The sequence below is a fragment of the Centruroides sculpturatus genome, unplaced genomic scaffold (genome assembly GCF_000671375.1).
Source record: "Centruroides sculpturatus isolate CEXI.00-Female unplaced genomic scaffold, Cexi_2.0 scaffold175, whole genome shotgun sequence".
In the NCBI taxonomy this organism is placed as follows: Eukaryota; Metazoa; Arthropoda; class Arachnida; order Scorpiones; family Buthidae; genus Centruroides; species Centruroides sculpturatus.
Genome location: NW_019384486.1, coordinates 521,405 through 537,331, shown reverse-complemented (window position 1 = coordinate 537,331; position 15,927 = coordinate 521,405). Strand labels below are relative to the sequence as shown.

The following is a 15,927-nucleotide window of genomic DNA, read 5'->3' as shown; positions in this document are numbered from 1 at the left end:
CCGTTACGTGTCTGCTTGCACAGAAGCATGTCGCGATGTGAATCTCTTCATCCAATTTTTACACGATGACACACATTTCGTGTGTTTTATGTGAGCAGTTCTGTTCGAACAGTTGGAGTAGAGAATATTGTAAGTTACTGCTAGCAAAACAATGCGAAATATGTAATTATTTTAGGTAATCTGGACACTTTTGGTAATCTGACACACCTTTGGTCCCATACCTGTCGGATTATCAAGGGACAACTGTACTAACTTAGTGGCTCATGATGATTCTTACCCCTATAAATTTTTTCCAAGCTTGAGGAAAAAGCCCAAACTCCCCCTCCTTTCGATGGCCTTGGTACCATAGTGTTTAATAATTATAGGCATTTTCCAAAAATAATGTCTAGAAAAATCTGATAAATTTAATCCTATTTGATAAATTTCAAATTAGGTCCTAAATTTGATTTAAGATATTTATTAAGCTACATTTGAAAACATCATTGTACTTTATCAAGTTATGGACCAATGTTTTAATAATTAATTATATTAGTATGATAATAGTTATTTCTGAAAATTTCATGCCTGGTTTTTATCTAAAATCAGTGATACAACTAAGAAAATATTTGAAATGTTACTGTACTAAAATTCAATTTTAGAATATTTATTACATTATCATACTTATATTTCTACAATAATATAAAATGTTTGTCATCAAAGTCTACATATAGTAATAATGGGACTTTCTACACACATATTGTTATTTGATATATCAATTATTTCATCTTTATTAAGATAAAGATCATTCCAATCACAAAACAGAGAAATCAAAATATTTTAAAATTAAATTTTAAATATCTAAGAAAATAATCATTTGTATATACAACACTAAATCTGATTTTTTCATCAAATATTATCCTATGATTTCATTTATCATTAAACTTTATCAACAAGCATTTAAAGTATTGAGTAAATTAACTCTTAATAGCCAATGTCTATGATCATCTAAAAAGTTATAAATTACTAATATCTAATTGAAAAAATGGTAAGGATAATTTACCAAAGTTGTCATGCTTCTTCTAAAAGCCAGAATGAATAAATCATTATTACAATTGTGAGTATAAATTAAATAAATGAAAAATGATAAAGAATTTCAGAGGAAACTGTAATCAAGCAACTGTTTTCTTTATAAAAAAATGCTACTACTTTCAACTCAAATTTCACAGAAAATAAATAACCCAAGCAACTATATTATCCAAGATAACAAATTATATGTAAATAGGTTAAAGATCTTGAATTCATTATAAATTAACTTTATAAGAGAACATAATAATAAATTTTACCCTTTAAAAATGCCTTCATTGTTCTCAATGTTTTATAATTAAGAAAATAATGTCTTTTATGAAAGAAAATTGAGTAAATTTATTTGAATTTTTATTGTTTTTATGATCCATTCATTCTTTCCGAATTAAGCTGAGATATATACGAACACGTTTAAAGAAATTGATTAATTTGTAATTTATGACGTCAACGTTCAATTTATTAAGAAGAGATTAAAAAATGATTTCGTGTTTTTCATCGGATTTTCCTGATATAATAGAAGAAAAATCAAAAACTTACTTCTTGATTGCAGAATTGTAGACTTAAATGACCCGGACGTTGTAATTCTCCTTTAGTGGGCATTTATAATTTATATAATCCCTAACTGACAAATTCTAATTAATTAAAAATAATACACGGAGTTGAAATTTAATGACTTGTCTGCTTCACACATTGCGGCCATGTTGCGCCATACTCTCGATCGACGGTTTCAGAATACAATCGAATAAGTTTTATTTATTTTAACTATTTAATTAATTATTATTAATCTCAACGTTAATTAAAACGTTTAAATTCAATAAAGTTTATTAAAAAAATTTTTTTTTAATTGAACATTAATGCTACACGCCAATGAAATGTTCTCAATTTTATGAAAAAATATTATTTTTTGTTTTTTATATATAAATATATTGTATTAAATTTAACGTAATAATTCGTTTTTTCTAATTGTAATAAATTATTTAGAGATTTAAGTATTTTTTAGTGTTGCTTAGCAACCGGNTAGTCTAGAATCGGTTAATTTTATAGAAGAAAACCTTTCGAACAGCCTTAGTCCGTAAAGTTCCCACCTATCGGGCTGCGATTGGATCATGTATTTAATCGTTCCTATAACGTAAAATTCGATTAGTGTGGAACGTATCTAAGCGTTATAGGGGGGGTCTACTGTATAAAACTAAAGAGTAATTTAAAAAAAAAAAAAAAAAGCAGTTGCATGTGTGAGTTTTTCAAGTCCCTCCCTAACAATATTTTATATAGTAATAATAAGATTTAAAAAGATACAAATAATAAATGTAATTTGCTGTATTAGAATGTTGCATTTTTTAGTCTCTTCATATCAATGGCTGGATGGCCAATGTGGTTAAGGTGTCAGCCTACTGTTCTGGGGGACTGGGATTGAATCTGAGCAGATGAAAACCATAGAAATTTTTCATGGGTAGTCTGTTCCAATATGTTCGGCTCCATCCCTTATCACCTCACTAAATCATCACTAGCCTGACTAATGCTATAATAGGTGTAAAGAAAACTCTTTCTTTCCACCCTGTAGGCACTAGAGTTAGTTTGTTGGCATTGTTTAAATATTTCAAAAAAAATTAAACATGTCATCAAAGTAACTGAAAATGCATTTAATATACTAGCAAAACAATTATTTCTTGCTTCATACATACACATACATATTTTAGCAAGAGCATATTAACAATTAATTACATTTTATTCTCAGAAATAAACTTCTGGATTCTATATAAATACATGCCATGGAAAAGTATGATATATATAAAATGTATATAGTAGAGATTATTAGAAAGAACCTACAAATTATTAGAAAGATCTATTACCATGGTATTTGATCTTTCTAATAATTTGTATATCATTACAAAAACAGTTTTTTACTAAAATTTTTTTTTCATGATTATTGAATGAATAAAACTCAAAATTTACAAATATTAAGATTGTGAATATGAATTATCATCATCATCATCAAACACAAACAGAAACTTAACTGAGTAAAATAAGAGGCTCTATGAGAATTTTACATGATTTAATTAGGATTATTTTCTACAGATCAATGAAAAACCAATTCTGTTATTAATAATAATATATGAAAAAATTATATGTAAAGCATAATTCTTGTAACTTGTTCAAAAACTTATTTTGAGATAAATTAATTTAAATAAAATTTATCATGTGGTTTATTTGTATATTTAAAACTTAATAGGAATTGTTACAGTGATTAAGTGCAAATACTGCTGTGTTTTGTTCTGAAATTAGAAATAGGTATTTTTTTGTAATGATGTGCAGAGTTCTTATAAAATATAGCGATTTACTACAACGGAAAAAAAATTTTAAACCTTTATTTATGCATGCAGATAAAATTCACTTATTGCATGATTGCATGCATAAATATAGGTTATATATTAGTGATGTAACGAATATTCGGTTACTATTCAGTATTCGGCCTATTTTTCGCTATTCGGCTGAATACCGAATATTTAATCACTATTCGGCCGAATACCGAACACCTAAGAAATAACAAAAACACAGTAAATTAATCATTTTGGTATTTAGATTTAATGTTATCGGGTTAGTGTTGTTTGTTTATATTTATTTATAACTTATAACATGCACAAAATGAAAAAGAAAATAATATTAGTCACATGTATTCACAATTTATAATTACAAAGATCAGCACGCGTACACACCTATTCATTCGAGAATCGTCGCACATCTGAGGTCTGACCCTGCCTATCCTTCTTTTTAAGCGCTCTTCCCTTTCTTTTTCCTCTATCGCTCTAGTCTATATAATACGCGCTCACGATACTTTCGATTCGTCACTTTTCCGTCGTAGATTTCCCATTTTACAATTACGTGACTCATAGCCTGGTGATAACGGAGAAAAGAGACAGATAGGAGTCGGTATATGTCACAGTTATTATGTCGGTATATGTCACATATTCGAGACAGCTTGATAGCCCGAACGGTCCCAGGCTTTCGCCCGTGCACACTAAGTGACTTTCATTACAAGCATTTAGCTTTTTGAAGTCTATGACAATTGTTTGGCATTGACGGCCGCAAATTTCGCGCCAATAAGCTGCCTCGACTTGTTCGATTATGTTATCAACTCAATTTCATATTTATTTTCACATTTTCACTTCGTGGGCCTTCTCTGTTCTTTTTCCGTTATTTACACGTGTAGGTCATTTCCTTGTTATCCACATTTGATATCATCATTTATCACATACTGCCGTTACGCTCTTGTCTGTCCGCTACAACTGTCAAGAATTAATGCGATTGGCGAAGCGTAGTGACAGCGGGCCAATAGAGAGCAGGGTCCTTGCCATAATGCGGTTTGTGAGCCAATTTTCATAGTGCGTTAATCGAGCCGAATAGTTTGGCCGAATATTCGGTCTCGCTCCTGGCCGAATATACTATTCGTTGCAACACTATTATATATTATGATTTTAAAATTTTTTTAACCTTTAAATATTAATAATTACAAAGCTAAGTTGATTTCAATCTATTTACAGAAAATTCTTTGATTAATAATTTTCTGTATATTGATTCAAGCCAACCCAAATTTTTTATTATTCAAACTATTAGAGCCACATTACATTCAGGCTATCCTGAGACTAATTTAATTTGTTTAATCATTGGTTAGCTATAATCTGGCTGTAGTTCTTTGAAGTAAATTTATAGATTATAGGTAAACCTGCTTTAAACTAATTAATAAAAAGTCACTCTCAGTGTTAATCACAAAACAACTTTAAAAAGATAAGATTTAAACCAATGCTATTGAAGCTGAGTGATTTTAGGCAAAAATGCCTTTAATGTGACTTTTTTTAAGATTAATTTACTAGTTTATGTGAAAATTTGTGTTAAATTCAAATAAGACTGCTTACCGAACATGAAAAATTTTGTCTTCAAATTCATGTTCTTCACTTGGAGTTCCATCCCTGCGATAAACTTGATTTGTTGAGTAACCTACTCCAGAAAATGGACATACAGGTAGATCATCGGTCCAACTATGAGATGGCTAATAAATTATAAACATTTAAAATTAGAATTATTATTTTAGAGTTTTATTAATAATTGACAAAATTGACTAATTAATTTCAAATTATTGTACTTAGAACATATTTTTTCACTATTTAACAATGCTACTTATGTTATAGATTTTAATAATTTTACATAAAAACTTATTGAGTCTATTTTAAATTTACAACAAACAAATTGCAAATATCATTTAGAAAGTTAATTACGTGTATATTTAGTAAATAAGTAAAACATATAAAATTTTTTATTAATACTTATATAATAATGATTTAATTATACATTTGTATGTAATATTTTAATAATAAATGCTTAAAATATACAGTGAAGTGTCAAAAATCTTGTTTATGTTTATTCCAAAACCAAGTTTTTGTGGCTAGATATAGCTTATAGCCAAAACTAACCTAACATTTGAGCAGAACTCACTACGTTAATAAATCTGGTAACTTAATAGTATGTTTATATCTGTAATACTCTCAATTCAATAAGCTTGCCATGAAATTTTATCTAAACCATCTAATAAAAAGACATCAGTATCATAATCACATAGGATCATCAAGAACTCAAGTTAAAGTGGGCCACTTTTGCCATTTTCTTTTTGAACAAATGAAATACATAAGATGCTTCTTTATTAGTACAATCAAGCCTTAAAGACAAGGTTATTTTTACTAACAAAAATACAGTTGTCCCTCTATAGTCCGACGTTTTTTAATCCGACATGCTCAGTAGTCCGACGCACCTCCCGTCAAGGTACCCGTCCCCGTTACGTGTCTGCTTGCACAGAAGCATGTCGCGATGTGAATCTCTTCATCCAATTTTTACACGATGACACACATTTCGTGTGTTTTATGTGAGCAGTTCTGTTCGAACAGTTGGAGTAGAGAATATTGTAAGTTACTGCTAGCAAAACAATGCGAAATATGTAATTATTTTAGGTAATCTGGACACTTTTGGTAATCTGACACACCTTTGGTCCCATACCTGTCGGATTATCAAGGGACAACTGTACTAACTTAGTGGCTCATGATGATTCTTACCCCTATAAATTTTTTCCAAGCTTGAGGAAAAAGCCCAAACTCCCCCTCCTTTCGATGGCCTTGGTACCATAGTGTTTAATAATTATAGGCATTTTCCAAAAATAATGTCTAGAAAAATCTGATAAATTTAATCCTATTTGATAAATTTCAAATTAGGTCCTAAATTTGATTTAAGATATTTATTAAGCTACATTTGAAAACATCATTGTACTTTATCAAGTTATGGACCAATGTTTTAATAATTAATTATATTAGTATGATAATAGTTATTTCTGAAAATTTCATGCCTGGTTTTTATCTAAAATCAGTGATACAACTAAGAAAATATTTGAAATGTTACTGTACTAAAATTCAATTTTAGAATATTTATTACATTATCATACTTATATTTCTACAATAATATAAAATGTTTGTCATCAAAGTCTACATATAGTAATAATGGGACTTTCTACACACATATTGTTATTTGATATATCAATTATTTCATCTTTATTAAGATAAAGATCATTCCAATCACAAAACAGAGAAATCAAAATATTTTAAAATTAAATTTTAAATATCTAAGAAAATAATCATTTGTATATACAACACTAAATCTGATTTTTTCATCAAATATTATCCTATGATTTCATTTATCATTAAACTTTATCAACAAGCATTTAAAGTATTGAGTAAATTAACTCTTAATAGCCAATGTCTATGATCATCTAAAAAGTTATAAATTACTAATATCTAATTGAAAAAATGGTAAGGATAATTTACCAAAGTTGTCATGCTTCTTCTAAAAGCCAGAATGAATAAATCATTATTACAATTGTGAGTATAAATTAAATAAATGAAAAATGATAAAGAATTTCAGAGGAAACTGTAATCAAGCAACTGTTTTCTTTATAAAAAAATGCTACTACTTTCAACTCAAATTTCACAGAAAATAAATAACCCAAGCAACTATATTATCCAAGATAACAAATTATATGTAAATAGGTTAAAGATCTTGAATTCATTATAAATTAACTTTATAAGAGAACATAATAATAAATTTTACCCTTTAAAAATGCCTTCATTGTTCTCAATGTTTTATAATTAAGAAAATAATGTCTTTTATGAAAGAAAATTGAGTAAATTTATTTGAATTTTTATTGTTTTTATGATCCATTCATTCTTTCCGAATTAAGCTGAGATATATACGAACACGTTTAAAGAAATTGATTAATTTGTAATTTATGACGTCAACGTTCAATTTATTAAGAAGAGATTAAAAAATGATTTCGTGTTTTTCATCGGATTTTCCTGATATAATAGAAGAAAAATCAAAAACTTACTTCTTGATTGCAGAATTGTAGACTTAAATGACCCGGACGTTGTAATTCTCCTTTAGTGGGCATTTATAATTTATATAATCCCTAACTGACAAATTCTAATTAATTAAAAATAATACACGGAGTTGAAATTTAATGACTTGTCTGCTTCACACATTGCGGCCATGTTGCGCCATACTCTCGATCGACGGTTTCAGAATACAATCGAATAAGTTTTATTTATTTTAACTATTTAATTAATTATTATTAATCTCAACGTTAATTAAAACGTTTAAATTCAATAAAGTTTATTAAAAAAATTTTTTTTTAATTGAACATTAATGCTACACGCCAATGAAATGTTCTCAATTTTATGAAAAAATATTATTTTTTGTTTTTTATATATAAATATATTGTATTAAATTTAACGTAATAATTCGTTTTTTTCTAATTGTAATAAATTATTTAGAGATTTAAGTATTTTTTAGTGTTGCTTAGCAACCGGTCGCCATGTTGTTTTGGTCACGCGCATGTTTAATGAAAATATTTTGAACGAAGTTTGTCTGCTTCGAACTTGAAATTGTGATGAAATACTTAACACGAAAACATAGGATTTTAAAAACGACGATGAATTCTGTAAAAAATATGAATGCTTTTCGATTTTCTCTTCAAAGCCTTTGATTTTTTACATGTTTTTATTGTTAATTTATTTCTATACATATAAATATGCATTTGAAATACCTAAAGACACTTCTACCAGCTCAAAGTGGAGCATCAAAGATTATGGCAATGGCCTGGGCTCCGAACAACATGAAGCTGGCAATTTGTACGGCCGAAAGAGTGATTCTGTTATTCGACGAACACGGTGAGCGAAGAGATAAATTTTCTACGAAGCCTATAGATTCAAAATACGGAAAGAAGAGTTATATGGTGAAAGCTTTGGCATTCTCTCCTGATTCTACAAAAATTGCAGTAGGACAAACTGATAATATTATTTATGTGTATAAAATTGGTGAAGACTGGGGTGAAAAGAAAGTTATTTGTAATAAATTTATACAACAGAGTGCTGTTACATGCCTGACTTGGTCATCCGAAGGGCCGATTGTTTATGGATTAGCTAATGGAAAAGTACGAGTGGCAAATGTAAAAACCAATAAATCATCTACGCTTTATGGAACAGATTCATATGTTGTGTCATTAACTACTAATATTTCTGGAAAAGGAATTCTCTCGGGTCATGCTGATGGATCTGTAGTGAGATATTATTTTGACGATGAAGGAATTGGTGATATTCAGGGTAAAATATTGACTCATACGTGCTCGCCATATGCTTTGACATGGACTGTTCAGTCAATTATAGTAGCTGGTTGTGATAAAAGAATTGTAGCTTATACAAGAGATGGTAAAATTGGACAACAGTTTGATTACAGCCGTGATGATACAGAACATGAGTTTACCGTGGCTGCTTGTAGTCCGAGTGGACAGTCTGCTGTTATTGGAAGTTATGATAGACTTAGAATATTTAATTGGAGTCCCGGAAAAAATATGTGGGAAGAAGCTCGTCCTAAAGAAATTAAGTATTTGTACACAATAGCTACACTTGCTTGGAAGCGTGATGGATCCAAACTGGTTGCTGGAACATTATGTGGAACTGTAGAACTTTTTGACTGTAGTTTAAAGAAAACTATATATAATAATAAATTTGAAATTACATATGTTGGGCCAAGTCAAGCTATTGTAAAAAGTCTCAGTTCAAAAATGCAAATTTCACTTAAATCTAATTATGCATATGAAATTGTAAATATTAAAATATTAGGTAAAGATAACTACATAGTAGCCCATACCACAGCTACTCTAATTGTTGGTGATATGTTAAATAACAAATTGAGTGAAGTTCCTTGGCAAGGTATGGGTGGTAATGAAAAATTTTATTTTGATAATGAAAATGTCTGCATGATTTTTAATGCAGGAGAGTTGTCATTAATTGAGTATGGTAATAATGAAATATTAGGATCAGTACGAGCAGAATTCATGAATCCACATTTAATTAGTGTTCGTCTAAATGAAAGACAACAAAAAGGAAGAAGTGATAATAAAAAGTTGGCTTATCTTATTGATTTAAAGACTGTATCTGTAGTGGATCTCATGACTGGAGTAACATTGGCTCAAATAAGTCATGATTCTAAAATTGACTGGTTAGAATTAAATGAAACAGGGCGAAAGCTTTTATTTCGAGATAAGCGACAACGATTGAATTTACTTGATATTGAAAGTCAAGAAAAAATTGCTATGTTAAATTATTGTACATTTGTTCAGTGGGTTCCTGGAAGTGATGTAGTTATTGCTCAAAACAGAAGTAATTTATGTGTGTGGTACAACATTGATACTCCAGAAAGAGTGACAATGTTTTCTATCAAAGGAGAAGTAATTGATTTAGAAAGAGCAGAGGGAAGAACAGATGTTATAGTTAATGAAGGTGTTACAACTGTGACATATACTTTGGATGAAGGATTGATTGAATTTGGTACTGCTATTGATGATGGAGATCTGAATAGAGCCATGTCTTATCTTGAAACATTACCTTTATCAGAAGAAACAGAAGCAATGTGGAGAACTCTTGGAAATTTAGCTTTAATGAATAAAGCATTGCCAATTGCTGAATGTTGCTTTGCTGCAGTTGGTGATATATCAAAAGCAAGATATTTAAGAGAAACAATAAAACTTGCAGATGATGCTTCAAAACTTATGGATGGAGATGGATATGACTTCTATAAAGTGAGAGCTAAAATGGCCATTTTAGATAAACATTACAAATTGGCAGAAGGAATTTTCTTAGAACAAAATAATATTACAGAAGCAATGGAAATGTATAAACAGTTACACAAGTGGAGTGAAGCAGTAGAATTAGCTGAAGCTAGGAATCATCCTGAATTAGAAAATCTTTACAGAAACTATTATCAATGGCTTAGAGATACTGGTCAGGAAGAAAAAGCAGGTGAAATGAAAGAAAAAAGTGGTGACTATCAAGGAGCAATTGATTTATATTTGAAAGCTGGAATGCCAGCTAAAGCCTCTCGACTTGTTACATCTGTCCCAAGTTTAGCTGATAATGAACAACTAGTACAGAAAATTGCATCAGCTTTAATGAAAGGAGAATTTTTTGAACATGCTGGAAATTTATATGAAAAAGTAAATAATTATCCAAAAGCCTTAGAATGTTATCGAATGGGGAAATCTTACAGTCAAGCTGTTGAACTTGCTAGACTTGCATTTCCAGAAGAAGTTGTTCATTTAGAAGAAGAATGGGGTAATTATTTAGTAGGAATCAAGCAGCTGGAAGCAGCTATTAATCATTACATAGAAGCAGGAAAAACAGTGAAAGCACTTGATGCTGCTGTTTCTGCACGTCAGTGGAAAAAAGCTGTTCAAATAATAGAAGTAATTGATGATCCTGGAACAGTAACAAAATATTATCAAAAATTAGGTCAACATTATTCATCAGCTGGGGAGTATGAGTTGGCAGAACATTTTTTTGTTGAAGGAGGAATGACTAAAGAAGCAGTAGAAATGTATAATAATGCTGGAAAATGGGAAAGAGCACATAAGCTTGCTAGTCAATTCCTTAAACCTGATGAAGTAACTCGTATGTATGTATCTCAGGCTCAAAGCTTAGAAGAACAATTAAAATATCGAGAAGCAGAAAAATTGTACATAGCTGTTAATAAACCTGATTTAGCTATAACTATGTATAAGAAAATTAGGCAATATGATCAAATGATGAGACTTGTAAAACAGTATCATCCAGATTTGTTGATTGATGCTCATCTTCATCTTGCTAAAGAACTTGAAGGAGAAGGCAATTACAGACAAGCAGAACAACATTACATTTCAGCAAATGATTGGAAAGCAGCTGTAAATATGTATAGGAATATTGAAATGTGGGAAGAAGCATATAGGATTGCTAAAAATCATGGTGGTAATATTGCTGCTAAACAAGTTGCTTATTTATGGGCAAAGACTCTTGGAGGAGATTCAGCAGTAAAATTATTAACTAAATTTGGCTTATTAGAAAGTGCAATTGAATATGCTAGTGAAAATTGTGCTTTTGAATTTGCTTTTGACTTAGCTCGCACTGCCATGAAACATAAGTTGCCTGATATTCACTTAAGATATGCAATGTTTTTGGAAGATGAAGGAAAGTTTAGAGAAGCAGAAGTTGAATTCATAAAGGCTGGAAAACCAAAAGAAGCCGTTCTTATGTACGTGCATAATCAAGATTGGGAAAGTGCTCAGAGAGTAGCTGAAGCTCATCATAAAGATTCTGTAGCAGAAGTTCTTGTAGGCCAAGCTCGTTGTGCTTTTGAAGCTGGTGATCGTCAGAGAGCAGAATCTCTTTTGTTACGAGCACAGAGAGCTGAAATGGCTGTGAAGTTATATAGAGATGCTGGTTTGTGGAGTGATGCACTTAGAGTTTGTAAAGATTACATCCCAAATAGATTACCACAATTGCAAGAAGAATATGAACAGGAAATGTCTTCTAGCAGTACAAAAGATGTTGAATCACTGCTTTCTCAAGCTCAAGAATGGGAACAAATGGGACAATACCACAAAGCAGTAGAATGCTACCTGAGAGTATCTCCAAGCCACACATCTAATAATGATCTGCTTGAAAAATGTTGGACCAAAGCAGCAGAAATCGCTTTTAAATTTTTAGATGTCCATCATGCTGAACAAGTTGTGCAACAAGTTAGTCCTCGATTAATTGAGATTAAAAGGTTCAGTGTTGCAGCTGAAATGTATTTACGAATAGATAAAATAAAAGAAGCAATAGATGTATTTATGGCTGGGGAGGAATGGAGTAAAGCTAAAAAGGTTGCTAAAGAACTTGAACCTAGACTTGAAGAATATGTAGATGATCATTATAAAGCATTTTTAAGAACCCAAGGGAAAACTGATCAGCTAGCAAGTATTGATGTTGTTGCTGCTTTGGATATGTATGCTGAACAGAATCAATGGTCTAAATGTTTAGAAATGGCAGAACAACAGGGAACGAAAGTACTTCATAAATATGTAGCTCAATATGCAACTCAGTTAATTCGTGAAGATAATGCAGTGCATGCTCTTCAGTTGTATGCTAGATTTGGAACACCGGCATTTTCTCAAAATTATAATATATACAGAAGAATTGTTTCCGATATTCTATTAACAAAAAATTTAAATAATGCAGAGTCTTATCGAACTTGGGCTGATCTGAGAGATGTAATATTTGATTTGTATCAAAATATTGAAAAAATAGATGGTCCAGAAAAATCAGAATTTGAGGTATTATTGTTAATAGCTCATTATTATGCTGTACGTTCAGCTTGTCTAGGTCAAACATCATTAGATAAACAAGCAGCTAAACTGTCAATTTCTTTATTACGTCATATTGATATAATTCCTGCTGATAAAGCATTCTATGAAGCTGGGCTATCTGCTAAAACAATGAATTGGGAAAGTATGACATTTATATTTTGGAATCATTATCTTGATATATGTGAAGCCATTGAGGAAGGTAACTTAAATTCCTTAGATCATTCAGATTTTCGAGATACAGATATACCATTTGAAATTCCCCTACCTGAAAATATGTATCTTAATGAAAGTGAACATGAGGAAGTAAAGGAATGGGTTTTAGCCATTTCCATGGATCAGAGAGTCGAACAGGTTTTACCATTAGATGAAAGAATGACATATGAGGCATCATTAATTGCTGCAAATACAGGCAATGCCTCACCACCATGTGTTATAACTGGGTATCCTGTCCTCAGAAATAAATTAGAATTTCGTAAACCAGGTAAAGCTGCTAATAAAGAGGATTGGAATAAATTCTTGATGGCAGCTAAAATGTCTCACAGTGCAGAGTGTCAAGATGTACTGAAATTTATCACATTATGGTGTGGAGGAGCACCAAGTATGGGTTATTCATTCCAGTAAATTATTAGTGCAGTTATCACAATTCAAAGAAATTTAAATTATTTAAATAGAAACTTATTAAAATAGCAATTGAATTAAATCAATGTCCATATTTTATAACAGATTATATAAAGTAAATTGTATTGTCAATAATAAGAACAATGCTGCTTTTTATCATAAGAATTTTACACTGTTAGTGAAATTGATATTATTTTTGTGTGTTTTAAAAAGTCAATGTTTATATATTTGTGTTTTTCTATTTGATTATAAAGAATCATTTATAATGTTACTACACATGCATAAATAACTTATTGAATTATAATTTTTAAATTCATATATGATATAGAATGTAAACATAATATGCTTAATAAAAATGTATTTACAAAAAATATCTATTTGAATGCTTTATGTACTGTACTTATATCTGTCTTGTATATACAAAATGTAAAAATAAGTAATGAAATACTTTATACATGCAAACATGACAATAAATAAAAATATGCAAACATTATTTGCAGACAGATTCTTCAAAGATCATGAACACCTCACATATTCTAATCCAAATTGCTCAGAAAAAGTTCTCCTAAAACAAGAATTTATGAAATTATTTAAAAATAAAAGCTACATTACATTAATTGAAAATTTACATCAAAAACTTTTATTGCAAAAATTTTATTCTATGAGTTTTACTTTAGTTGCACTGAGTCTATTAATTAACAGTGGTTAATACTGTATTTCAAATTTTCAAGTATGATTTTTCTCACCTGAAACGGTCTTCATGGTTATGAACTTGGTTAAAATTCAGCAAACTCATCATAATTTGGGAACAGTTTGGGAGATTACAATGCAGTTATCCAATAGCAGTGGCTGAAAACACATAGAAGGATAATTGGATGTTAAGATGTCCCATGATTTGTTATTCTAACTTGTTAAGTAGCAGTAATGATTGACTATGTGGCATTATTTGTTAGACTAACAGTGTTTTTCAATCTTTTATCCCACAGTACACTTGAACCTAAATTAAATTTTCATGGAATAAGATCATGTGATTTAAAGTTGTGTTTGTAAACATTCTATCATCATATTACTTGCCACTTATCTTAATTCACTTTGTCTATTTATTTTTTATGAATTAAAACAGCAGCAGATTACAAGTTATTTAAATTAACACTTTTCATTTACATAAGAGATTTGTATTTAAAAGCAGCATGATAATTGTCTTTAGAAACCTGCCCAACGTCTGGCTACTTCTAAGTTAAAATAATTTGAACTAAATATGGACAATTATAGGTACTGTATATTTTTGATTTAAAGAAAATTCCATTTTAAATAAAATAACTCAGTGTTGTACACACAATTTTGCTTATGAATATGTATTTTTTACTACATTATGTGTACATTTATTTATTATAACAATGAAAAATTCATATACTGTAATCAATTTAAAGATATTTTAATTTTGGCACACACTTTTCGTTCTTTGGGCTTCTTTCAAAAATAATTTATTTAATAACCTTCAAAATTTTCATGGCACACTAGTTGAAAATCACTGGCCTAAACAGCTGTAAATGTAAATCTTGATCAAGGGTTGCATGTTAACATACTGACTTATCTGAATGATTGTTGATATAATCATAATTGTGAGAACAGGCCTGATTTTTATAGTCAGTTTTAGTGCAGATTCTCCTATCTTTTTTCCAAATTGGCCAACTAGTAGCTTATGTATCTTGTAGCTTAGCTTATGCTAATAATAGTAAAATTCCATTTTTGATAAAATTAGTTGTGTATTTTTTCAAAATAGTACATAGTTATAAAAATAAGCAGTAGTTATTAATAAATATTAACTATGGTAGCATTTTTTATATTCTGTTGAGTTTGCCTATAATTAAAATTAAGTGGAAAAGTAAGAAAACAAAAGTTTTATGGAATTTTTATACAGGGACATATTTTATGAGATAAAAAAACTGATGTACCATATCTAGAGATGCAGTAAGCATAAGACTATGCATTTTATTATTTGTTTTATTTTAATAGTGCCTTAGCATTTATAATTAGATATCTGTATCTGTAGCTCTTTCAACAGTGAAAGAGCTACAGATATCTAATTATCAAAGCCTGTTTTAATTAAAGGCTTCCAACTGTCAACATGAGGTCAAAAAGAACATTGAGAAAATTAAAATTTGTACAGAGAATAAAGGAGAGTAGTCCTATGCAGACAACTGCTTACTAGTATATCTAAACTTTTGTGGCCATACTATATATGCTAAGTATTCAATTCAGAAATACTCTTTCACTGTCTAAATTCTCAATATTAGATCAATTTATAGTATATAAAATCCTCATCTTGCAGAAAATTATAGTAAGTTTTACATTAGTTTCTAATTAATGTTTATTTTGAAAGTTTTAAAAATCATTTTTCATAATAAAACAAAATTTAAATGGTTGATTCTATCATCATCATCATCATCATTTCATAAGAAATTTTGACAGAAACCATAATAATTAAAATTAAT

At 29.6% G+C, this 15,927-nt stretch overlaps 2 protein-coding genes across 2 annotated transcripts in view; one reads left to right on the top strand and one right to left on the bottom strand.

The window, feature by feature from the left end:
• The window catches only part of LOC111621607 (TGF-beta-activated kinase 1 and MAP3K7-binding protein 1-like), a 28,795-nt gene extending 21,109 nt beyond the window's left edge, over positions 1-7,686 (bottom strand). The window contains exons 1-2 of the mRNA XM_023363792.1: positions 7,484-7,686; positions 4,974-5,107 (exon numbers count right to left, since the gene is read on the bottom strand). Of these exons, the coding sequence (XP_023219560.1) occupies positions 4,974-5,107; positions 7,484-7,546 (197 nt within the window). The 5' untranslated portion in view covers positions 7,547-7,686. The remainder of the gene's footprint in view (positions 1-4,973; positions 5,108-7,483) is intronic.
• Positions 7,687-7,979: 293 nt separating this feature from the next.
• LOC111621606 (intraflagellar transport protein 172 homolog) lies at positions 7,980-13,762 on the top strand. The gene has a single exon (XM_023363791.1). The coding sequence runs from the start codon at positions 8,186-8,188 to the stop codon at positions 13,433-13,435; it is 5,250 nt and encodes a 1,749-aa protein (XP_023219559.1). The 5' UTR covers positions 7,980-8,185; the 3' UTR covers positions 13,436-13,762.
• The last annotated feature ends 2,165 nt before the right edge of the window (positions 13,763-15,927 follow it).